The sequence below is a fragment of the Lycium ferocissimum genome, unplaced genomic scaffold (genome assembly GCF_029784015.1).
Source record: "Lycium ferocissimum isolate CSIRO_LF1 unplaced genomic scaffold, AGI_CSIRO_Lferr_CH_V1 ctg8559, whole genome shotgun sequence".
NCBI classification, from domain to species: domain Eukaryota; kingdom Viridiplantae; phylum Streptophyta; class Magnoliopsida; order Solanales; family Solanaceae; genus Lycium; species Lycium ferocissimum.
The window spans coordinates 1-26,573 of NW_026727314.1; the positions used below are offsets into that span (position 1 = coordinate 1).

Genomic DNA, 26,573 nt, shown 5'->3' on the forward strand with positions numbered 1-26,573 from the left:
TAGTTGGAACATCACATCATAGGCTATAGCATCTCTAGGTTTAAGCTCATCATTATCATTATCGTAATCGTAGCATATCTCTTATCTCGTATGGCTATTCGTGCATAATGGCTCGCAGCCTTCTTGAAGATAGGACATTCGTAATGAAATAGGAAATTCATGCCATATGGACTCATGCCTTAGAAGGAAGGGATTAGCCTCACATACCTTTATCGTTTAGCTATTCTATCGCTTGCTCGTTCTCCTTTAATGCACTTGTTTATACCTTCAAGATAATTTGTATCGACATTAGCTATATCGTCGTGAAAGCATACTTACTAGAGCTATAGAAATTTGGGCAGTATTCCCTTTGTTTATACTACATTCCGCCATATTCCATATCAACTCCCAACATTCATAACGACAATCACAATATCACTAACAACAATCGTCATTCATTCGCATGATTCGTATTTCATAATTCTACTTCAATCCTCCATATTCATGACTAAAAGTCCATCGTCGTATTCTTTCATATCCAACACTTATTTCATGTTCCATAGGTCATTTATAACACATTCATAACATCAACATATCCATTTCCATGATTCAATTCAACTACTATTCAATAATGACACTATTTACACATTTGATGACCCATTTGTTGTACTCTTCTACAATCCATGTGTTTCAACTTATAAATACTTCAAACAACATGTAAACATCATGAAACTTACCTTAGATGATGGAGGAATAAGCTTATAATGGCGATTCACCCTTAGCACCAAAACCCTATTTTATCTCTCTTGGGATTTCTTGACTTGGATGACTTTTAATGGGTTTCCTTCACTTGATTCACCTTAATTCTTGTTGTTGATCCTTTATTTCTCTTGTTTTCTTATGGATGAAGTGGGTGGAATATTCTAGAGAGGTCTTGAAGTATAGAGGTGAAGTGGGAAATGAAATGGAAATGAAAAATGGTCCCTTATATAAAATACACTTCAGTCCCGCTGGAAATATACGGACCAACATACGGTCCGTATAAAATCTACTGACCGTATGTTGGACCGTATATTTGGTCCAGTGAAATATGACTTGCTGGGCTGGATCTACGGCTGGACATACGGTCCGTAGATCTTATACGGCCAGTATGTCTGGCCGTATGTTTGCCCAGTTTTCCGAGAGTTGTTTCGTCGACTCGTTTGATCCCCGGTCCTTATGGAACCTTCTTAACACTTGTTTCTTACTTCAATACCATTCTAAGGGATGTTATAACTCTTTCTCAAAGGGTCATTAAGACACCATTAACTTAATACTCGTACTTCTTATCCGATGCCCAACATATGACTCGCTTCCCTTAACAACTTTCTTTCCTTAACCTGAATGTCTTTGAAAATCTTAATTAGGGTCGTCAAATACTATCTCGTGCTTATCCTAACCTCGTATACGTCATGTCCTTCGTGAGTCTATTCACTATACGCTAACGGGGAAATTTTTGAGGTGTAACAGCGTTATGGCGTTATGATGTGTTATGGGATATGTCGGGTTTCGGAGATATGAAATCTTCTGGAGTATGATGTGTTATGGCGCCAATGACGGGTGGGCGACCATATTCCCTGAGCCCCACGCATGATTTGTGTTTTAAAAGTAAATATTTTGATATTCTGGATATTGTACTTATTTTCTGTACTTCTTGTTTCGATTATGATTCTGTTCACTGTATTTCTTGCTTTGCATACTCAGTACATATTCCGTACTGACCCGCTTTCTTCGGGGGGGACCGCGTTTCATGCCTGCAGGTACAGACGCCCACTTTGGTGATCCGCCAGCTTAGGACACCTATTCTGCTACTTTGGAGTACTCCCTTGTTCTGGAGCCCCTATTTTGGTACATATTCTTCCGTTGTATATATGCATATGTTTATTCAGGGGTACGGCGGAGCCCTGTCTTGTCATATGATTCTGTTGTTTTGCTTAGAGGTCTGTAGACAGATATGTGGGTTGTGCATATTACTGTTCAGCTGTGTTCGTATGATTTATGTTTTAGGCGGTCCCATTCGCCGTGGCAGCCTTGTCGGCTTGTGTTTGTATATGTTTTGGGACGCTGTGCTTATGATAGCCTTGCTGGCTTCTGTGATATATATGCTTGTCCATGCGACAATTTGGAGACTACGTATGATCTTTGTATATGTGTAAATATTTGTATGCTGATTCTGGTTATTGGGTATGTACGGGTGCCCAGCTCGGGCACTAGTCACGGCCTACGGGGTTGGGTCGTGACATCAACAGCTTTTTGGACCGATTCCTTCAGGTTGAGGGAGGCCTCTTCGACCGCGAACATATCTCTTATTGCGGGTTGTTCACTACGGACCGTATTTATCCCTTCCAGAGTTGGGAATTTTAACATCTGATGCAATGTCGATAGTACTACCCTCATGCGATGAATCCATGGTCTGCCACGTAATGCATTATATTTCATCTTTCCTTCGATGACATAGAACACAGTTTGCTGAATAGTTCCGTCGATGTTGACCGGCAAAGAGATTTCTCGCTTAGTAGTTTCGCTTGCCTTATTGAAACCGCTGTGAACCCGAGCTATCGGAAGAATTTGATCTAGCAACCTCAGTTGTTCAACTACTCTCCATCGGATAATGTTGGCCGAACTACCTGGGTTAATCAAAATATGTTTAACTTGAGATTTAAAAATAAGGATAGAAATTACCAACGCATCATTGTGTGGTTGAATGATGCCTTCTGCCTCCTCATCATTGAAGGAAATAGATCCCTCCGGCACAAAATCCCTGGTCCGCTTCTCACGTACGATTGAAACCTTTATTCTTTTCACCATCGGTCCTCGTGGTGTATCCGTTCCACCAATTATCATATTGATCACGTGTTGTGGCTCCACGGGCTCGACTTGCTTGTGATTTTCCCTACCTTTATAGTGGCCTTTGGCTCGCTCACTCAGGAATTCACGAAGGTGACCGTTCTTTAACAATCGAGCCACTTCTTCTCTCAATTGGCGACAGTCTTTGGTTCTATGGCCATGAGTACTATGATACTCATACATCACGCTTGGATTTCTTTGAGCCAGATCTGATCTTAATGGCCTCAGCCACCTGGCATCCTTGATATGGCTAATTGCTGAAACAAGATCTATGGTGTTAATATTGAAGTTGTACTCTGATAATCTCGGAATGTCCCTATTGTTGACTGAACTACTAGCATCACCTCTAAACAGCAAACCTCGACTGTTTGATCCACGATCAGCTCGCTTATCACCTCTATTCGATAGATGACTAGGGCCGCTTTTTCCCTTATCCGACCTAAAGCTGGATTTCTCCGGTTGAGAATACGGTCGATACCTATCCCTTGATGGCCTTTTCTCCGGTTCATAATTCCTCCTCAATCTCTCAAAATTCTTACTTCCACTTATCGGACCGGGGGCAAGTTCAAGTTGATCATCCTCTACTCGAATCTTGGATTCGTACCTGTTATGGACATCGGCCCAAGTTACTGCCTCGTATTCCAATAAGTTCTCCTTTAATTTAAACGAGGCAGTTGAGCTTCGGGGATTGAGTCCCTTAGTGAAAGCTGGATCCGCCCATTCTTCTAGGACCGAAGGGATCTCTATTCGTTCTTTTGGAACCTGTTCACGAACTCTCGGAGCAGCTCATTATCTCTTTGGGTGATTCTAAAAATGTCCGCCTTTCTTGCCTGTACCTTCTTGGCCCCGGCATGGGCTTTGATAAACGTATCTGCGAGCATCTTAAAAGAAGTGATGGAATGCTCGGGCAGATGGTCGTACCAGGTCAATGCCCCTTTGGATAGTGTTTCACCAAACTTTTTCAACAACACCGACTCGATTTCATCCTCTTCGACATCGCTGCCTTTTATGGCACAAGTGTACGAGGTCACGTGCTCCTGTGGGTTCGTCGTCCCATCACATTTCGGAATATCCGGCATCTTGAACCTCTTTGGGATTAGCTTCGGGGCTGCACTCGGAGAAAGGCCTTTGAATGTATCTCTTTGAATCCGGTCCTTTCAGGATCGGAGGTGCTTCCGGGATCTGATCCGCCCGAGAGTTGTATGTTTCCACCCTTTTCTCCGTGGAATCGACCCGCATAGCCAAAGTTTTGAGCATTTTCAAAACCTCGATAGATGAACCATCCCCGGATCCGTCGCTCTCGACTATCCGGGCCTCCTCTCGCCTTGGTTCGGTAGTCCGATTTGGCTTTGCCGATACTGCTTTGTTGTCTTTGTTCTGGAGCTAAGCTATAGCAATCTGTTGTTCCTGCAACATTTCAAATATCAAACGTAAGCTAATCTCATCCGGGACATCTGGCTTTTTTGGGGCTTGCGCCCGAAGTAAAGTAGCTGAATTGTTGCTATTCAAAGGATCCGTGGCTGGAAGGGTGGCATTCTCCTGGTTGACGGTATTCTGGTGGTTAAGGCCTTCGATCGAGTTGAAAGCATTGGGTTGGCCGGGTCAGCAGGGGGTACGGGTTATTGTCGTTTTCCGCGACTATTTCGTTGTTGTTCACGTGTCCGAATCGACCACTACTTACCATCTCGAACGTATCTGAAACACAAACTTTTAAAGAATAAGTGAAAGAGGAAGTACCAAATTAAACAACCACTATTATCCTATGCCCCACGGTGGGCGCCAAACTGTTTACCCTAAAAAAAGGGATAACAATTAAATTTATAAGCGGGTGATAGGATATTTGGTTAGATTAATTTATAATATAAGATAATAGCAAGTAAATGGTAATATATTGATAAATAATAGTAAAGAGATCTTAAGAAGACAAGTTTGTAAGCTCTGAGAACAGGTCCGGTTTGAAGGTTGCTTTCTTTAACTGAGCCAAAACACTTAAGAAGATTTCACTGCCACTTTTCTGATTACAAATGTGTAGAATGATGGAAAAGTTAACCTCAAAAAGAAAGGGGGAGACCCCTATTTATAGCTAAAAATAAATGGGCAATCTGAGAAAGGCCCTTCTAGAAAAAAAACCCTAAAATGGATAAGGCGGCGTCCGTCTTTGTCTGACACCCGTACTGTTGTCAGCGCAAATGGCGGAACGTTCAGATGACGCGTGGCCTGTCCCATAACGGATTCACCGAGCCTATGTTGGGCATATTCGCTTTTGGTTCGGGATTTCTGTGCCCATCAACATACCGTCGGTTTTGACACCGAGTAAATGAATTCATGACCCATTCAGTCCTTGTTCCCTCGGATGGCCAACAACCTCTTTCTTCTTCGGTCTCATATCGGACAGCTCTAAAATTTACCCCGATTCTTACCGAGTACAAGTTGCTTTGGTTTTTACCGTTTCCAAGTTACTCATATACATGTAGAAGCGGAATAGAGTAATTTACCTCCTCGTAACTTTTACCGAACCAGGGAATAATTCCCTCTCTTAGTATAGTAGCAATAATGTCTTACCTCCTGGTAAATCCTTCGTTATGAGAATATTCCTCTTACTATTGTTGTATAGTGCAATTACATACTCTGGCTAATATTTGAGTATATAAAAAAATATTGCGCTTCAGATCAATCAAAACATATATATAACTCTCTATTAGAAATAGGATTGTAATGTTAACATTATTGGACAAGTACATGTGACTTGAAAATGTACAAAAAGTTTTACAGTTTATATAATTCTAACTCTATATAACCAGTGTGGCTAAACTGAAACGGGGTAATCCCTAACGATGGTCAAAACAGGAAAATCTTGGTATCAATTTGCTGATAATAAAGGCTGTAATAATGAAAATATTTGGAAGGAAAAGAAAAACTGAAGATTTTTTTTAATTATTTCCATGACTTCATATTTTCTTCATTGACAGTCCCTTTTTTTTTTAAAAAAAAAAAGAACATTCTTGTTTGTCACAGAAGAATAAGGACAATTTAGCAAGTAGCACGTGCACTGTCTGGCTTATCTCGTGGAAGAAAGAGCTAGTATATAACTTTAAGAACTGTTGAGCAATTTGTATCTAGTGATAACCTTGTCATGAAGAAAAAAAGGTGAGGGGCCCAATTAACAGGGGCGGATCTATGTAGTGGGTTGGGGTGTCACAGCACTCGGACTCTCGGGTAAAATTTAGTATGCACTGGTACTTTATACAGAAATATTATAATAAATACAGAGTGGCACCGAAGTCACAAATTGACTGTTGGTGCCACGACTGAGCTTCTAAGTTTGAAACAATTGGTCCTAGGATCGAGACCCATGGAACTCTGAAGCATTTTTTCTCCCCATTTATCTTTATGGCCCAGCCTAGTGTTCCCTTTTCCCGTTTCTTTATACTCTTTTTCTTAATTTTTTTTTTCTTGCTCTTTTCTCTTTCACAATCCTATTTTATTAAATTATGTATTTGCTTCTTTTTCTTTTGCTGGATCATGAAATTCTTATTTAAATATAATTTTAATCATTTTTATATTTATCCATTTGTTACTCTTTTCTTAATTTCCAAAATTATTTAGAGTGATAATATTAACAGATATGATATTAATCTAGCTATACGTAGATTGAAGGGGTGTTTTTGCTTGTTGAAAATTCATCTTATTTATATTTTACACATATTTCGATAAAATTTGAATTGAGAAAATTAGTCGACTTGGACAAAACTATTCGCTTTGGTGATCATGTTTTCATTTATGCACCAAAGATTTTAAACTAAACTAAACTAATGCACAACGGATAGAATTGAACCTAATTAATTCAAAATGGATCGAACCGACTGAATGTAGACCTTAATTCAATCTTATTAACTAGTGGTATGTTTGCATTACTGAAGTGCACTACTAAGAACATGCCCTTTCTCAAGGGACAAAACCGACAGATAATTATTTATCAAAAATTATCATCTCGGAACAAAAAAACCAATGAATTCCCTTGAATATTTCCACCTTGGTTAATTAAATTTAAAAGAAGACAGTATTAGAATTTTTATTATTATTTCGCGCAGAAAAATTAACCAACGTACTTCCGCCAGTTCTGTCGGTTTCATTAAGAAAATAAAAAAATCAATTTAATTGGTTTTTCGATAGTGTCTTTCGGTTATCTTAACAAAATTGTAGATTGACGGCGTCCGTAAATTTCGTCTTTCAAAAAATGCAGCTTTTTTGTAATGATGGCACCCATAGTCATCTAATTCTGGATCTGCCTCTGCCAATTAAGTTATGAAAACTAAAAGAAAACATAAATGCATGGTTTTTGTTTTATGCATTGCGTGAATTAAATTCAATCACTTGGTTAGGTTCTTAATTGGCCGGTTCAAACGTGACACTTTTATATATGCATTATGTGTATCCTTCATAGTTCATACATTTAAAGTCATAAACCTAAAATAAAATTTTCTAAACTTTTTCATGGGGCACCACCAAATGGCTAATGAGCAAAAGCAGTATCATCATTTGCCATTTCTCTTCCTTCTCTTTCTTGCATGTGTACAACACACTTATGGATTCTCTCACAGTGGAGTTTATAGTGGTTGGAACAATGCCCATGCAACATTCTATGGCGGTGCTGATGCTTCCGGTACAATGGGTATGTATTTATACAAGATATTTCTTGCCTAAAAATTTGATTTAATAGCAGAGTTGAATTTAGAATCTAGAGTCACTAGCTAGGTCAGAATGATATTGATCTTAATGTATTTATATATTTGAACCAGCAAAACCGGTCGGTGTTACTTTTATGAGTTAATTTCTCTCACACAACTAACAGTTTTTAACTCAAAAATTTACTCAACTTTGTTTTGTAACACAAAAGCCACTCAACTAGTGGTAATTATCTCAGAAAGTCACTCAACTTTGTTTTGTAACAAAAAAATCAATCAAGTATTGTCATTTCACCTACAAAGTCACTCAACTATTGTCATTTCACCTACAAAGTCACTCAATCAATTCAGGTGATATTTCCGGTAGATAAAAGTTGTTAGTTGGGTGATTGTCTGAGAAGTTAACTCTTACTTTTACTTCATGTACTCAAGATTTTCTTCTTAGGAACATATTTTTTTTGCAGGAGGAGCATGTGGATATGGCAACTTGTACGGCCAAAGTTATGGTACAAACTAGGGGTGTACATGGACCGGATTGATTCGAATTTTTTAAACACCAAATCAAACCAATTGCGTCGGGTTTTTTAATTTATACACCAAACCAAACTAATAAAATTCGGGTTTTTCAACCTCGGGTTTTCTCGGGTTATTCGATTTTCTCGGATTTTTCGGGTTTTTTTTTTCGGAATAGTCTTGATACAATACATATAACTTTTACTTCAAATATTTCTGTCCTAGTAAGATACAACTATATAATTAAGGTGTTTCTTAAGAAAATAACACAAAATGTGAGAAGAGTGATAACATTGTATTAAAATATTCAACAAAAACTAATAAAATCGGTTAAAATAAATATTGCTAATTAATAAGCCATAAAGAAAATATCCATAATCTAAAAGTACTTAGTCATGCTAAAATAAGCACGGCTAATAAGTATTAATTACATGAAAAAGAAAAAAAACTTAAGTTATGTATTTTCACTCTCTAAACTAATTATGCAAAACTAAAGAATAGAAATCCAACATTATTGTCATTCCTAGTGGTAAATTGAATTTCTTTTGTTAGCGTTAGTGTTGAGTCGGTTTTGGTTTGAACTTTATTTGAGTTACAAATATCCATAGGATATAAAACTTATTGACATTCAAAATTCTAAGTTCAAGCTTGAATAATATAATAATAGATTAAAAAACTACGAAAAAATAAAAGAAATACCTATAAATTCCATTACAAATAAATATTTTTATGTATAAAATATTTTAAAAATTGAATACATGTAATGTCGGGTTGGTTTGATTCGGTTTGACTTTTTTTAGTTAAAACCAAACCAAATCAATTATGATCGGGTTTTTTTTCTCAACACCAAACCAAGTCAAACCAAACCACTAGTCGGGTTTTTTCTCGGTTTGACTCGGTTTATCGGTTTGGTGCAGTTTGTCGGTTTACTTTGTACACCCCTAGTACAAACACTGCAGCTTTGAGTACTGCACTGTTTAATAGTGGATTGAGCTGTGGAGCTTGCTTTGAACTGAAGTGCAATGCCAATGCGGCCCCTCGATACTGTGTAGGTGGCAGGGGCGGAGCTACAGTGCAATAGGGGGGTTCGGACGAACCCAATAGCTTTTGCGTATACCCTGTACTAGTACTAGAAAATCCAGTGAATATATATCTATATATTACAAACAAACCCACTAAGATATATAGCGGATGGTTTAGTGGTGCGGAATAGGCTAGCAAAGCCTTGTGTTCCATATGAGACGTGGGTTCAAAACCCAGCTCTAGTGCTTTTTTTTTTTGTTTTTTACCATGTGCACTCTTAAAAAAAAAAAAAAAAAAAGATTACATAAAATAGACTCCTTAGTCACTTCTGTTAGCCTCCATCAATGCGTGCTAAGTTCCAAACAAAAGTTCTGCCTTTGATTATTTGTCTAGTTCTTTGAGTATACATAATCAACTCATTTTTAATTAAAGTAGCTCATTTTACAAATAGAAAAATAGCTCATTAATCAGGCTCATACAGAAAAAATTGAATTAGAAAAACCAACCGAATTTGAAAAAGATCAAATGGTGTTCGGTACACACATTCGAATAACCGAAGAACCGAACGCCCACCCGTACTTGTTCGTTAGTTTGGTGGTTATTATACATTAGCTTGATATTGTTGTCATGACTTAAAATTTCGAACCCACAAACCTCAAATCCTGACTTCGCCTCTGGTAGGTGGTACTATCACTTTCACAGCCACAAAATTCTGCCCACCAAACTATGCCCTGGCTAATAACAATGGTGGCTGGTGCAATCCTCCTCTTCAACACTTTGGTGATGTTCGATCAAAAATGCATATATTTACACATTATTGTCTCACATTTTAGTACTTTTAATCGTTTTTTGAGTATTATTATATTGTGTTATGCTTAATATTATATTTTTATTGTGTAGGAATAAAGAATTGTAAAATTGAATAAAAAGTGAGAAAAGAAATTGAAAAGAGAAAAGGAAAGAAAAAAAGAAAGGGACATCATGATTGGGGCAATGGTCTGGAGATTGAAGTCACAACATGCAACTTGAATTGAAGTTATTGACGTGGCAGCAAATAAGTTTACAAGATTGGTGCTTCAGTGGATTTACACCAGACTTGCCAAGCGTAGTAGAACGCGAGGCACAAGCTCGCTGTGCGCTTCGCCACGCGAAAACAAAGATCCGCAATTTTAGTTCTTCCCAATTAGCTTTGGGCGGGGTTATTTTGTTTGGGCTTTTTCCTACACCTATAAATATTTCAGAAGCCACAATTTTTATATAACTTTGGATAGCTTGAAACCCTTAGTTGTAACTTTGGATCTAGAGAGAGCTTGGAGCCTCTGTGGAGGCCGTAGTTACAGGGTTTTATCTTCTTTTCTCTATAATACTTATTTTTACATTTTTATTCGGATGATTTGTTATTTTTCCTCCATGTTTATGTGGAGCTAAACTCTTTAGTTCTAGATTTTTGGCTCAAACATGAAAGTTGACGTTTGATTATCGTTTATATCTATTAAATTTTCATATTTTTGGGTTGCTTATTTATTCTTGATCTTAATTGTTTAGTTACTTGATCACTAATTAGACACTATCTGTGGCGTGTAAATTGAACTAGGGATAGGGATTTTGCATGCGTAATAAGAATAAATAGAGCTTGTTCGATATAATCGTTTCGCTAATGAGGATAGGAATATACCCTTTAGCCTTGCTTAGTTGAATACAGAGAAGTAAATGCGTTCTTGTTACCTCTGGCGACCATAGGAATAGGCGTTATAGTAGCATCTACAAGCTTGTGAGCAACTCGGAAGATACTCATAAAGTTATAATTAACCCGTCAACTAGTAACCCGTAGGTAGAACGATTTGAAGACTCAACTGGATTGTTAGTAGTCATAGCCCTAGATCTATCTCTTCTCCTATAAAAATCCGCTCTTTCTCGGTTGAAGTTCATTATTTGTTTTCTTTTATTTTTAGTTAGTTTATAAATATAAATTTGGATTTTATTTCTTGTTTAGATAATTAACATTAGTTTAATTTAGTAAATAGTTAATCATAATTCCCTGTGGGTACAATATCTGGACTTAACAATTCTATATTACTTGTACGACCGTGTATATTTGCGTGTGCGATTGGGAGCAACAATTTGGCTCAGCCTGCTTTGTTGAAAATCGCTTTATATTGAGCTGGCATTGTCCCCGTCATCTATAGAAGGTAGTACAAGATTCATTTTATTTGTCTTATGTTTATAATATGGGTTGTCAAAAGTTTTATTACACCGGTAACTTCTTTTTTATTACTGCCTTCGATTTCAATTTGTTTGGCTTGATTTGGAGTACGAAGTTCAAACTAACTAATGTTTGATGTGAATTTCGACATAGAATCTTCAATTTTTTTAAAATAAAATATATATCTTGTAAACTACATAAGAAGTACTACTACTATAAACCACAATAGTTAACAATTCAAAATATTCAGAGGGTAGCTGAAATAATTAATGGTCAAAGAAAATATCATTTGACTATCCAAAAGTAAGTAAGACAAATAAATTGAAACAGAGAGAGTATTTTTGTGAACTTTACAAAAAAAATTAGTCTTCCGCCATTTGTATTTATCGAGTAACTAATATATATATAGTTCAACCACTTTAATGTGTCAAAAATTATTTTTTGATTTTTCTAAGTTTTGACTAATTTACTGCTATAGTGTGTCAAAGTTCAGTCATAATACAATAAAATTACCTCTAAACATAACGTTCATAATTTGATTATTTTCGTTGCGTCTTTCAACCTACCTACATCCTCCTTTATCTGAGCTTGAGACCGACCGGTTATACTTTGTAAAACTGACATAGAAAACACAATCTTGTCTAAAGGAGATTTGCTTATGGTATATAACAGGGTGCCTTGCATGAAGAAAGGAGGAATGAGGTTCACCATTAATGGTCATTCCTACTTTAATCTTGTATTAATAATAAACGTTGGTGGTGCTGGAGACTACATCTGCTCAGTGGCCATAAAAGGATCAAGAACAGGTTGGCAAGACATGTCAAGAAATTGGGGTCAAAATTGGCAAAGTCAGTCATACCTTAATGGACAAAGCCTTTCTTTCAAAGGAATAGCCAGTGATGAACGGATAGTCACATGCTACAATGTTGCTCCAGCCAATTGGCAATTCGGACAAACTTTTGAAGGAGGTCAATTCTAAGACAAGTTACATGAATTTAGCAAGTTATTAAGGAGGTCTTTATTTTTCAAACAATATGTATGAAGTTATTTGTCACTAAAAAAAAAACACATGGGAAAACCGAACCGAAGTCTCTACGCCGTGTTGATTTACTGTCGCAAATTTATAATGCTGAGGTCTAAAAACTAGGGGTGTACAAAGTAAACCGACAAACCGCACCAAACCGATAAACCGAGTCAAACCGAGAAAAAAACCCGATTAGTGGTTTGGTTTGATTTGGTTTGGTGTTGAAAAAAAAAAACCGATCATAATTGGTTTGGTTTGATTTTAGCTAAAAAAAGTCAAACCGAATCAAACCAACCCGACATTACATGTATTCAATTTTTAAAATATTTTATATATAAAAATATTTATTTGTAATGTAATTTGTAAATATTTCTTAATTTTTTCGTAATTTTTTATCTATTATCATATTATTCAAGCTTGAACTTAGAATTTTGAATGTCAATAAGTTTTATATCTTATGGATGTTAGTAACTCATATAAAGTCCACCAAAACCAACTCAACACTAATACTAGCAAAAGAAATTCAATTTACCACTAGGAATGAAAATAATGTTGGATATCTATTCTTTAGTTTTGTATAATTGGTTTAGAGAGTGAAAATACATAACTTAAGTTTTTTTTTCTTGTCATGTAATTAATACTTATTAGCCGTACTTATTTTAGCATGACTTAGTATTTTTAGATTATGGTCATTTTCTTTATGGCTTATTAATTAGCAATATTTATTTTAACCGATTTTATTATCTTTTGTTGAATATTTTATTACAATGTCATCACTCTTCTCTCATTTTGTGTTATTTTCTTATGAAACACTTTAATTATATAGTTGTATCTTACTAGGACTAAAGAAATATTTGAAGTAAAAGTTATATATTTTGTATCAAGACTATTCCAAAAAAAAACCCGAAAAACCCGAGAAAACCGAATAACCCGAGAAAATCCGAGGTTGAAAAACCCGAATTTTATTGGTTTGGTTTGGTGTATAAATTAAAAAACCCGATGCAATTAGTTTGGTTTGATGTTTAAAAAAACCGAACCAACCCGGTCCATGTACACCCCTACTAAAAACAGCACCTGGCAAGAAGTGGAGTACAGCAAATGAAACAAGTTGTAATCTACGTAGAAGCAAATGTTATGTTATTATATTAATTGATGTGAATAATCTAATATTTCCTCTATTCCAATTTACGCGACTCTTTTCGTTTTTTGGAGATTCAAACTTCTTAATTTGACACTACATTTGGAAATGGAATCTTTTAATTTTTCGAATTAAAATTTACATATTTGAAAACTACATAAAAAGTATTGCCTCCATCCCAATTTATACGAGGGTGTTTGACTAGTAGTATTTTAGCTTCAGCATTCGAAAACTAGAGACAATATCGAATGCGTTTCCGCGAGGTTTGGGGTTATCCAGTAACATTTACTGCCACTTATAGTTGCTAAGTGGCATTGTTACACTTTAAGAGAAATCAATATGATTGGGTGAACTATAAGCTCGATGATAAATATTGTGACGTTCACAGTTTGGTCCTAATCAGCATTTTTTACTTTCTTGGTGCCTAGGTTGTTTCTCACCCTCCATTTATGAGAGTACTACGGTTATAATAATATATGCAGAAAATATCAAAACAATCTCCTGTTTAGCAAGAGCTGACTTGTCAAGTCATTAAACTTGGTCATTTTGGGACAACGTAGAAGATAAGTGATATTTTCTGAAGAACTAATTCCAGATAGAGAAGATAATTGTGCAGCGAAATTTGAGAAATTTACACATCCAAACCACTAAGTATACATTCTTCTCCAAAGGGATCATATAGAGAGAGTACACAAGAACAACCAAAACACCAATATATACTAAAAACACCATCTCTCCCTTTCTAGAACCAGGTGCTGCATGTTCAAACACTATTAACTACTAATAATTTAGCAAAGAATACTTTAACCTCAAAACAATTTTCCCTTTCTCAACACCAAGTTTTCCACCTGTGACAAGCCAATGACCTGGAGGATCTTGAGGTCCCTTACTCATCTCTGTCATGTCGACAAACTTTGCCAACCTATTGCCTGTAAGATTCCGTCCTGTAATTGAGCTTTGATCACCATTGTTATTCCCACTATCGACCTGTTTCCTTAACTTGTCATTCGGTGTGTGGTCCCACAATGATCTTCGAATAGTGCAGCCTGGTAACCTAGAATACAAGAGCCTCATATACAAAACGTTTCTCGACCCAAAATCCCAGACTCCAAGCTGGGCTCCCGTAACTATGTATACACCAGAAAGATCTCCTATGAAAGTTTCAGGGCTCTCAATTGGTGCAGTACTCACATGTGAGAAGTTCTTCCATTTAACCGGTTCAAACCATCTACTATCTTGTTCTTCCGGACCCTGCCACTTTGGAGCGCCAATTGCTATATGACTTTCCCAGTATGGTTGGAGGATCCTAGGAAGAGAAACCATATGCTGAAGATGGATGCATAGTCGATTCCCCTTTGACCCTTCAAGATATAGCCGCATGCCGGTCACGGGCTTACGTCCCACTGACACCTGTAGTGGATTAAGACCAAGAGCAGAGATCAGGCATTTGATGATTTACTATTAGCTGAAGTAAAAAAGATGGCCGGGATATCTGAAAATGAGAAACATTATGGTCTAAACGTTTTGTTTCATCTATCCTTCAGATTGTACTCCAGCATCAACTAGTAAGCTCCTTAAATTTGGAAACAAAGACATTAGCATACTTGTTCATGGCTAACATAAAGCTTTTGCCCCATCATGCTAAACTGAAGAGACAGGCAAACAGGTTCCTTTCGATGTTGATTAGGAAGTCTGTCATGTACAGGGGCCCATACTCTCGGGATCTGAAACTCCAAGAAATATCTAAGCTCCTCGATTTGGGGTTTGTCTGCAAGAAATCATGCAACTAGGATTACTTATCACCATCAATGAAGGAAGCTCACTGCTTATATATGTCGTTGAAGGATAAAGTGTCTTACATTCAAGATAAAGACTTATAGCCCATGCCAAATAATCCTTCCCTTTGACCCCTTCAAGAAGCAGAATGATTGGAACGAACGTCATCTCAATAACATCTGGAGAAGATCTAACAGTCTTTGCCCATTGAGTATGGCTTTGTTCCAGATCATCCCCTCCCCTTCTTCTGAAAATGACTGTAACATCCTGCATGAGATGGCAACCAAAAGAAAGTTAAACCTCAAGCTCCCATTGATAATCGGAAAAGTTAGCAAAGTTAACACTGCAGATGATTCATAGCAATTATGCAGACTGTCAGAGCAAACCTTCCCCTTATTCGTTCAATAAAACCATGAATAAACTTAATAAAAAACGTGCCAGTAGTAGGTAGAACTCTACAATAAAATTGACACTCAAAGACTTTATCCTCCAATGTTTGATGTTGGACTCACTCTCTCTTGGTCTTACACATACACACACACAACTCCCCCTATTCCCCCTTGTTCCTCTATTGCTTCATTCATCCAGCTGGGCAAAGTATGAGATCATGTGAGACTATTACCTAGTTTGAAGGACAATTCTTGTAATTCCAACAAATATATATCGTGTATGTACGATACAGATGCATATAGGCTAGAGGCAACACAACAGCTTTCACTCGGGATCTGGAGGAAAAAGCATTTCAGTACCCCCAAAGCTAGGGCAATTTATCATGTTTTTGACATGTCTATGAAGCATATAATTTTTCAGCCAAATTTCGTGCTTCATACTACCTCTATCCCATTTGATATGAATTTTTAGATTAATAGTTGATCAATTCGTTAAAAGGCTTTGAGGTTTTAAAACTTGTGGAGATTGTATAAATATAATTATTTGTTGAACTACGTAAAGAATTTTGAGAGGTCTTAAACATTGAAGTGTGCAACACAATAGGGTTGGTGAGAGTATCAAAAAATCTTTGCAGCACAATAAAACATTAAAAGAACCATTAAAAGGCAAATAAATTATTAAGAGGATAAAGGGTATTTTAGACCTTGACATTTGAATAAGTATTAATCCTCTAATAATATTTCACCCTATATAGTACAACAGATTTTACACGTTAAATTTTTACCTCCGTTCGTCATCCTAAATTAATCCAAGCGAACCTTACGGGATTTAAAAAGTTACAAAAGAAACCAACAAGAAAAATGGCAAAGGGGAAGGTGGCAAACCTCTTTTCCATTTCCGGGAATATATGGCGCACTAGCGGGTTGGGGATATATCCCCTGATTATTGAAAAGGGACGGATCACCAGCCTGTTAAATTTTAAACAAAAGGAAGAGTCAGAACAGTATATCTCAAAGGGTGAAACAGACTATATAAAACATTAATAAATAAAGGTTTTTTGAGATCGAAAGCAAAGAAATTATATGGAACTAGCCTTATCCTGGTATCTCAATAAACCTGAACTTGTAAGGTTTTCTGTGCTGGAGAACCTCTGATTTCCAATGTCTTGAACGTAATTTTTTATTTCCACAGTGGACAGAGGTGATGATATGTGCTGTTTAACATAAATTACATCTTTTCCACCAATAGTTACAGATGTAATTACATGCGTCCCAAAATTTTCAATGAAGCTGTAAGACACAGGAGTAACCCTTGCTTTAGATGATAATAGAAGCTCTTGAAAAGGTATCTTACACCTTAACTATAGACACTTGTAACAAAAAAAAAAACCAAGATGAATTCCAACCTTGCCAATGCTGGCGGATCCCATGATGTTGGGACAGCTCTTTTAACATTTTCCCGCAAGACTAGAGGGGAAGTCATGAGTTGAAGCTTAGAAAGCGGTATGAAAAATCCATCCATACAGAGTGTCTTTGTACTGGCAGTATCTATATGCTTTGAACCAGTGTAACTGAATGCAACACTGAAGCTACCAATAGGATCATGGCCTGACAGATTAGCCTTTTTATTAAAATATTCCACCATCTGCAATCAACAACAATCAAACACGTTAGGTGGGAAAACTTTGGTGAAACTGGATTAAGTACCAGAAACTACATATCAACAAAAAGTGCTATCACCCGCAACTAAGTTTTAGTTACAATATTTGAAGGTACCAAGTAAAGGTAAATGGAAAATAGTAATAAGGCTGTGAAATTATAAAAAGGGCAGCCCGGTGCACTAAGCTCTTGCTATGCGCGGGGTCCGGGGAAGGGCCGGACCACAAGACTGTGAAATTATAATTCACGAATTATTTCCAAGAAACATGACCGTGATACAGATAAGACTGGAAAACCATTTCTCGATATAGAATTCACATGAAGAGAGCCAATGATATTGATGAAAAAGACAAGCAAAAATATGTATGTGTGTGATCTGTTTCAGGAACTCAGTGACTTCTTTGCGAATATATTTCTTTGTAAAAATCACATTTTGCTCCATCATCTTGAGAATACAACGTTCAAATATACCATCATAGTATGTTCTCCTTCACTGGAAAATGAGCAGATTAAGGTAATGTTCATATATTTTGGCCATATTAGCCTTTTATATCCAGAATGATCATGTCTTAGAACGATGACAATGAGGCGTAATTATCCAGTCCCTTAAAAACTGTTCTTTTGGAACTTGACCGCTATATTAGCTTTTCAGTATCCCATCTAACTAAACAATTAGTCTGATACAGAAATCTCTGAAGATAAGGTCATTGAAAGCTTCAAATATCACATTTGTGCATCCACCCTTCCTCCTGTAACTATGTATATTGGTGATTATATTGATTTCATCAAAGATTTATGCTAATTTTATTTTTTCTACTTTGCAACTTTTCCACCCAAATCCAAGCCTGGGATTAACAATGTTATTTTGAGGTTAGCTTCACGGGATTCACTTACGTCACCTTTTCATTGGGGTGTGTCATTAACTAATCAATAACAAACTCTGATCTCTAATCTTATGACACCACACAGAGATCTTATTAAACATATATTTCTTCAGTTCATCTCTACCACAGGCCTAAACAAGTGGCTACTTTCTCCTCAAATGTTTATTACATACCATAATGACAGCCACATGCAGAACATGAATACTGAAAGTGCTCATAAATACCGTTAACTGGCAACTGGCCTAAACAAGCAGCTTCGCCTTCTTTCGCCTGAAATGTTTATTACATACACTAAACATAGTAGCACATGCAAAACATTCATACAAAAAACACACATAAATACCATTAACTGACAACAGGGTTGCACGAAGATTAACTTTTCTTCCTCCGGAAAGCAAAAAAGGATACAAGTTATATCCTGGATTAAACAGAAATCAACTTCAACCAAAGAATCATTCAATGTTGCAACTTGAGCATAGCATGAAAATATCGAGACTACTGTTTCAAAACAATCAAATGGATGCACTCCATCATAATGTTCAATGTTTCCAATTCCAAACATGAGATTACAAACTTGGAGCACTTATTTTTAACGTAATTAATCATTTCGCTCGTTTCAAATATCAATTCGACATCAAAAAGTTGTCAGCGCGCTTCATCGATTGACAAAAAAAGAGTAACAAATGATTCTTTTAATTAAAAAACTCAAAATAGAGCATAACAACTTAGTACATACCTCATTATAAGAGCAAACTCTAGTTCCATCCCTACCACCAGGTTCTTGAAAGTTCTTAATATCTTTTGAGACATTTGGCAGAACAATATCATCAAATAAACAGAGATCCCTTGTATGTTCTTCATTAATCTCTACAACCCTAGACCCAACCACTCCCTTACAATAGAGCAACCTAGTATCATAATTCACATCAAACCCCCTACCAAGTGCCTGTACTGCATTTATAACTGTATGAAAAGCTGCTGCCTTATCCTCCATCACATCACAAAAATTTGTTTAACCCCAAAGACAAAGTTTAATCCAATACAAAAATCTGAAAACGCAATTCAACTAATTCTAGAAACAATCAATCCACAACCCAGTAATATTAATTAAAAATTAAAAAAAAAAAACTGTTTCAATCTTTTCAAGATTAGACAACCAACCCACTAACCAAAAAGCTGTAATTTTTTACAACCCCATATATCAAAAAACTCTCAAGATGAGCTAAGTCAAGTATATAGAGCTGTTTTAAGGTTGACTAAAGAAAATACTACCAAGAAAAGATTTACCCATAAAATAGTGTAAAAGTATCTTGATCTTGAATATTCCATGGAGATTTCAGATATCTGTGTCTAACTGTCTATACATAAACATAAACTTGGGTGTATATATATATACTAGTTATGTGAGGCCCGTTTGGAGGAAGCGCTACCCCGAATAGGCGCGATGCAGTGTGAATTATCTGAATTAATTGAGCTCAAATGCGGATATTGAGCACCAATCAGAAAATCAAATAACGTAAAAAATGGAGTAGGAGGTTCGATAGCTTTTGAAAAGTAGACTTTAAAAACAAAAATAAAAAAATTGACTTAAATAAATAAGATTAGGACCTAAAAGTAATTAATTAAAAAGTTTTAAAAAAATTTAAAAATTATTGTGGCGACTATAAAAGTCCCAGGGTTCGATAGGCGATTTTGAAAAGTAGGACTTTAAAAATAAAAAAATAAAAAAAATTGACTTAAATAAATAAGATTAAGACATAAAAGTAATTAATTAAAAAGTTTTTTAAAAAATTGAAAAATTATTGTGAGGACTACAAAAGTCCTCACATTTGCTCTTATATATTATAGTAATATCTGTTTACATGGTGTGTATATATATATATATATTCTAGCATATATGTATATATATATTATCTAGCAACTCCTTATGTTTCTTTACTGTGTACTTTTGTTGTTTCTGTCTCAGTATCTAATTCTAACATTTATGTCCAAAATAGGCATTGACTGTTCAGACTTTTAGTGGGCGTTCGGTACGTAATCAAAATTATCCCTTAATTATAATTTTGGAACTAATTTATCACATCTCTTGGAATTAATTTATCCCATCTAGGAGATGAGATAAAATAAATCCAGGATTAATGATATAAGATGGAATATTTCATCTTTAAATTTGGGATGCACTTTATACTTTGTTTGGTACAACGACCCTTACTCTCTTGTACTATTTTTCTTGTCATATTTCCTTTGTGCATTTTTATTATAAATATTATTTATTTCTCTATAAATTACACTCTTATCAATATTGATTATTTTCATGAATACTTAATAATAAAGATAAAATGAAATAAAAATAATTAATTTCATCTTGATTTTATATAAAATGAAAAGTATTTTTGGATAAATACTTTTAGTAATCTTGACAACTAAAAATATTTATTGCAAAATACTTGTTATTTTATAAAATTAAGATGAAATTATTCAATTTTATCCTATTAGGTCAAATCTATATTAATTAGGATGCATATTTATTAAAGAGAGATAAGCACAAATTAGTAAAAGATACTTTTTAATTATAATTTCTTAAGGGTTGTGCAAAAAGAAAACTCGACAACTATTTTCTCGGTCCCAAAATAAGTGTCAATTTAGCAAAAATCACGTCTATTAAGAAATCAACAAATTCAATGTGAATTTTACTGAACTATCCTTATTTATTAGATATTTTTTAGAATTGAGCAATATTAAAGTGGACTAGTTTTTTAATGTTAAGGACATTGTAGTTGAAAACACTTGCCGACTTTTATCATAAATTTCTAAAATATTACTTATTTTGGGATAATTATTTTTTACTAATTTAACGCTTATTTTGAAGCGGAGAGATCGGCAGGAGGGAGAGGTGTTTTGTTCTTAGGGAAATGCTCCATTTGATCTACCTGGGTTGTACGTTTACTTTACATCTGATCCGTTGATTAATTTCTTGTTTAAATGTTGATATGATCGTACGACTAAGAAATCTTTAAAGGGAAGTACACGTGAGTAGACTTTCACTTATGATGTTCACATGGAGTGTCATGATAATATTTGAGGAAATCAGCAAAAGCAATGAGATTTACCTAAGGGGCGGGCATACTAAGGGGCATACCGATATGGAATTCTTTTATACCATAATGTTGATATTATGATATTTGATACGGTATTTGATATGCATTTTGGCTAATTTAGTATTTGGTAAGTTATTTGGTATTTACAAAAATAATATCGAAACACCGAATATCGTACCGAAGTATATAGTTACATATAAAATTCATATATGTTGGTATTATAATACTAACAAATAAATAAACTAATATTAGTACAAAACTAATTGTTTAGATGTTGGAACTTTGACTAATCTGTGTTGATTGAAATGTTCTTTTTGTGTAATTGATTTACGAAGGGGAGTACTTGTAAGTACTTTCTTTTGAATATTCTTACATATCTAAGGTGTTAGAACGATATAATTGAGACGTTTCTTGAACAACCAAAGTCATAATTCTCTATTATATGAGTATATGTAAGTCGAAGTTGAACAAACTATGATTACCGATTTACTGTACCATATAATAACGAAATTGTACTTAAAGATACCGAACCATACCGAATTAATTTGGTATGATATTGATATCATATTTTTGAAAAGCGAAAATCGAAATTACCTTACCGACGTTTCCAATACCATAACATACCGTACCATGTCCACCCTTTACCCATCTTTAATTATCTTTTTATCCCAAATTCAATTTTTTCACTTTTGTCTTTTTCAAAATTCAAACTTAGATAAAGAAGGAAATTGCAATCAATTGACCGTCAGCATAAAACAAATTTAACAATAATGGAGTAATTCATAACTATCCTATCTGGAGAGTAAATAGGATTTCAGATTTTACATAATTCTATCAATTTCTGTTTTAGATTTCTTATCCGGGCTATTTGGAACTAGCTCATTTTTGTAATTGGATTTAATTTATATACACTAATAATGTAAATAAATGTACGCCATCAATATAGTGTAAGTTATTATAGGAGGTAAATTATAATTTTTATTAGATTATCAGTTATTATTTATTATAGTAAAAGCTTACGTATAATTACCTTATAAATAATATGATTGTGTCAATATTTATTACAATATTAGTGTATAAACTTAAACTCATCATAATTAAACCTCTAAAATTCTCTACCACCGAAAAGGGAAAAAGTATTGGTTGTTCAAATTTTCCGGTTTGAATTAATAAATGCAGGAATCTGATTTGTTTCAAAAGTAGTAAAGTACTTTGTTAAAGTTGACCAAAAATGAACCAACTCAGATTTCCCGTTTTAAAAAGTGGATATTTGTATTTAATTTTGTTTTATGAAACACTCATTAGAGTTGACCAAACAATGTCAAAAGTAATAAGTTGGAGATGAAGTTATAGGATTTTGTATAACATTTACTCAGAGTTGATCCTCAACAATAACATACCCAGTGTATTCTCATATGGTGGGGTCTGGGGAGGATAGAGTGTACGCAGACCTTCCCCTACCTTGGGAGGTAGGAAGATTGTTTCCGATAGACCCCCGGCTCAAGAAAAGATGCCAAGACAACAATAATAATAGGCATTAATAGCAACATATAATAAGATAAATGACGTCAGGGTTGATCCTCATATTTCCGATTTTTAAAAATGGTTATTTGTAGTTAATTAATTTATGGAACACTTATTAGAGTTGACCAAACAATGTCAAAAGTAATAAGTTTGAGATAAAGTTATAGGATTTTGTATAACATTACTAAAGAGTTGATCCTCAGATTTCCAATTTTTAAAAATGGATATTTGTATTTAATTTTATTTTGTGGAACACTTATTAGAGTTGACCAAACAATGACAAAAGTAATAAGTTGGAGATAGAGTTATAGGATTTTGTATAACATTTACTAGGAGTTGATCCGCAGATTTCCAACTTAAAAATGGATGTTTGTATTTAATTTTTTTTTTTTTTTTGGTGGAACACTTGGTAGAGTTGACCAAACATTGTCAAAAGTAATAAATAGAGATGGAGTTATTGGACTTTGTATAACATTTACTTCATTCACTCACTTTTACTTATCACCTTTCGCCTTTCGCCTTTCGCCTTTCGCTTTTCGAAAGTCAATTTAACTTATTCGAAGCTAAATTGGATGTTTTAAAATTAAAACTTAGATGTTCGAAAACTATACGAAAAATACTATAAGTTGCAACTCTTCTTGTATTCATATGATGAAAAAATACATCTTAAAATGTTCGTCAAAATTCATGTAATTTGACTTTCAAGAAGTGAAACGTGACAAGTAAAAATGAACGGAGGGATTACTGAGAGTTGATCCTTGGACCTTTGCTCCCACTAGACTATCAGATATAATTGAATAAGTAGCTTAAATCAGTTAAGAGGGGTTTATCATGCACCCTCACATTTTAAACTCTCTCATACATCATGAAAAAACATTACCAAGCAACTTATCAATCAACTATCATGACTCAATTATAAATTAATTAAAGTCAGCTATGTAATTATTTGTACTCGTTTTCAATTTTTTCAGTATTCATAGAATATATCATATACTACTTTTACGTTCATTCTCAATCGCATAAACACGTTATAAAGAGAAACAATGGAGTCAGTAAAAGAGGAGGAAAAAAGAATAAAACACCTATTAACTACTAATAATAAAATTATATAGTTACACCGTTTATGTTATTTGCTTCCTACTTAAATGTATAAACCACATGCATTATTTAATTGAAATTGATATGATGCATTTTCTTGATATTCCTATAAATTAAAAGAACTCAAAACCTCAACTAAACACTGATAAAAAGTCGCCAACAAAATGATTAGAATTTAGCATGTGGAAACTGCACTCAATATTACACCTTTAAGCAAATAAGATATGGTAGCTATGAAATGGATAAGTTTTGCAGAACAAATATTTTCACACTTGTTTAAGTTAGAAGTGTGAACAGTAATACACCGTCCATACCTGCACATTTTTGAGGTACTAAAATCATACATAACTGTTGCAAAATAGGATGGCTGGGAGATGCAGAAAAAATATGTTCTAATTATACCACACTAAAGTCGCTTTCTAGTCACTCTGGAACAATTATACATTCTCTAGAACAAATACCGGATTTTGCTTCTGGTGGCTTGTGGAAAAAGATCCCACAAAGAAAAGAATTGTACAGTATGAAAACAACACAAAAACGTTCATTCAAACGGCATCCTAATACATAAATAGAAGCGTGACATATACAACAACAACATACCCAGTGTGGTTCCACGCGTGAGGTCTGGAAGGGTGGAGTGTACGCAAACCTTACCATTACCTTTGTGGGGTAAAAAGGTTGTTTCCGATAGACCCTCAGCTCAAGAAAAAAGGTACTTTCTGAAACAGAAACCCTCCCTGGTACTTATCCCGAGGTAATGCACTAAAGTTACTTTGTGATTAAGGTCCTACCTCCGGTGATCCTTCTGATCACCGGAATAATCCCATCTCTTTCCTTCCTTCTTTCTCTACCTACCTCCGGTGATCCTTCTGATCACCGGAATAATCCCTTCTCTTTCCTTCCTTTTCCTTCATCCTTTAGTTATGGACAATAGCATTTATTTTGCGATAGGATTTAAGTCATACGATATCACAAGATCGACGAATAATGATGAACCTTGGTTTATTTGACCGAGAGAGGTAAGAATTTCATCGAAAGAGTTTCCTTTTTATAAGAAGACAATGGAATGGATAGTACGGTAACCTAAGAGAGGCATCAAAAACACGAGGTAACGCGGTGAGAAGATGGAAGAGAAGAGACAAGACTTCTCGCAGACATTCCGTTCTAGGAATTTTAATGGTTTTGGTAGGTATATTAGCATTGTTAGTACGTGGTGGAAGGAGGAGAGCTGTACTAATCATCCTAAAGTATCTTTTAATGCCGATTGACATATACGTCGACAAGATTGGTAGATACATCAATAGCTTTGTCGAGAAATTTAATGTGGGGGAGCCTAGGTTGGTGGACAAGGAATTTCAATACGCAGACGCAATTAGAAACTTTAAATGGTCGAACAAAAAAGTGGTTGGTGGTTCGGCATTAAAGAGGGGAGAAACTATACAAATAAAGGAGGAATTGGAACACCACCAAAATGGTACTCTTGATAGATGTTTTGTTGGTCATTTCTCATCGTCAGAAGTCCCAACATTATTGGACCTTCGAAGATGGACTATCTCTTCATGGAAGCAGGTTCATGGACTTAACATTTATGAGATGGGTGAAGATCGATTTCTCTTTGAGTTTGCCTCCAAATATGCTGCTGAGAAAGTTCTGAAAGGAGAGTGGTACTAGAAAAGATCCCACATCAGTTTCCAATGGTGGTCCCGTCTATCGGGGGTCATCAATCAAGAAAATTTACCAAACTCTGTATGGATTAGGGTTGTGGGTGTGCCGCTCCATCTTTGGTCATCTCGAAGTATTTAAAGTTATTGGGGACTATTGTGAAGGTCAGGTGGAGACAGAGGAAGAGACCCAACTTCTAATCATCTCAAATCGGCTAGAATCGAGTCGGGGGTGATGGTAGCGAGATCCATAAAGAAGTGACTCGAAGCAAGGCGGATGTCTCTTTACTCTTCAAGTTTGGGTAGAGTCTCCGGTGAAACTTACCATCGGAGAAGAAGAGGAGAAGTTTTCTAATATTCAAGAAGCTATCGAAGTCACCGGGAAAAAGTACGGAGCGACTTTTCAAAGAAAGTCGACCTCGTCGACTTTGCACGTGGTCCCCAGTAGGGCACGTGGGCTAGGGGTTAATTCAAATAAAGATAAAGGAGTGGACCTTGGTGGATCGGCGAAGGATATAATTTTGGGCCCAAACCGATCTAATTGTTTGGCCCAACAAGAGAAAGAAAGTGACCCAAACTTAAGTGGTCCACATGAGGGGTCACGTGCAACCCCTTCAGAATTATTTAATCCCACAGGAACCTTCCTAGTAGCCGATCCTGACAAATACCTCGTTAATTTGAAAGAAATTGCTTCCAGATTTCTAGAGAGATTTGCCACTTGGGAAGGAGCGATCATCAAGCAAAAGGAAAATACTCTTCATTCTTCTCTTCTTTACCGTTAAGCAAAAATTCTCCAGAATTGGATATGATGGTATCTATCATGCCAAGAAGGAATGATGTAGGAGAAAAAGTGATGGATCAATACCAAGAGATTATACAAGAAGAAGAGGAACGGGAAACACAAGATGGATAAGAAGAAACGAAGAAAGGTCAGAGATCGTTCAATAGTTCCTTCTCCGTTGGAGAATGCTCGCATGCATAAGAACAATTTGCGAGAAGTGATGGGGAATCTTCGTCTCGATCACTATTCAAG

The 26,573-nt window shown here is 35.4% G+C and overlaps 2 protein-coding genes and 1 pseudogene across 2 annotated transcripts; 1 reads left to right on the forward strand and 2 right to left on the reverse strand.

Annotated features, from left to right (window-relative positions):
• Window positions 1-2,409: 2,409 nt before the first annotated feature.
• LOC132045917 (uncharacterized) lies at window positions 2,410-3,944 on the reverse strand (the record flags this gene model as incomplete). Its single annotated transcript, XM_059436487.1, has 3 exons — window positions 3,702-3,944; window positions 2,730-3,627; window positions 2,410-2,645 (listed from the first exon to the last, which is right to left on the reverse strand). Coding segments are annotated over exons 1-3 (1,377 nt in total), but the record flags the coding sequence as incomplete, so codon positions are not given.
• A 3,430-nt stretch (window positions 3,945-7,374) lies between these two features.
• Window positions 7,375-12,268, forward strand: LOC132045916 (expansin-A10-like; annotated as a pseudogene).
• A 1,756-nt stretch (window positions 12,269-14,024) lies between these two features.
• Window positions 14,025-19,526, reverse strand: LOC132045914 (MACPF domain-containing protein CAD1-like). Its single transcript, XM_059436486.1, has 7 exons — window positions 18,896-19,526; window positions 17,023-17,261; window positions 16,711-16,906; window positions 16,502-16,585; window positions 15,311-15,494; window positions 15,056-15,219; window positions 14,025-14,861 (listed from the first exon to the last, which is right to left on the reverse strand). Exons 1-7 carry the CDS (start codon window positions 19,151-19,153, stop codon window positions 14,232-14,234), a joined length of 1,755 nt encoding a protein of 584 aa, XP_059292469.1. The 5' UTR covers window positions 19,154-19,526; the 3' UTR covers window positions 14,025-14,231.
• Between the last annotated feature and the right edge of the window lie 7,047 nt (window positions 19,527-26,573).

Coding starts and splice junctions, on each gene's coding strand:
- LOC132045914 (XM_059436486.1), bottom strand. CDS start 19,153: ATGGAGGATAAGGCAGCAGCTTTTCATACAGTTATAAATGCAGTACAG. Junction 17,262..18,895: donor GAGTTTGCTCTTATAATGAG/GTATGTACTAAG, acceptor TGTTGATTGCAG/ATGGTGGAATATTTTAATAA. Junction 16,907..17,022: donor GATCCGCCAGCATTGGCAAG/GTTGGAATTCAT, acceptor TGTGTCTTACAG/CTTCATTGAAAATTTTGGGA.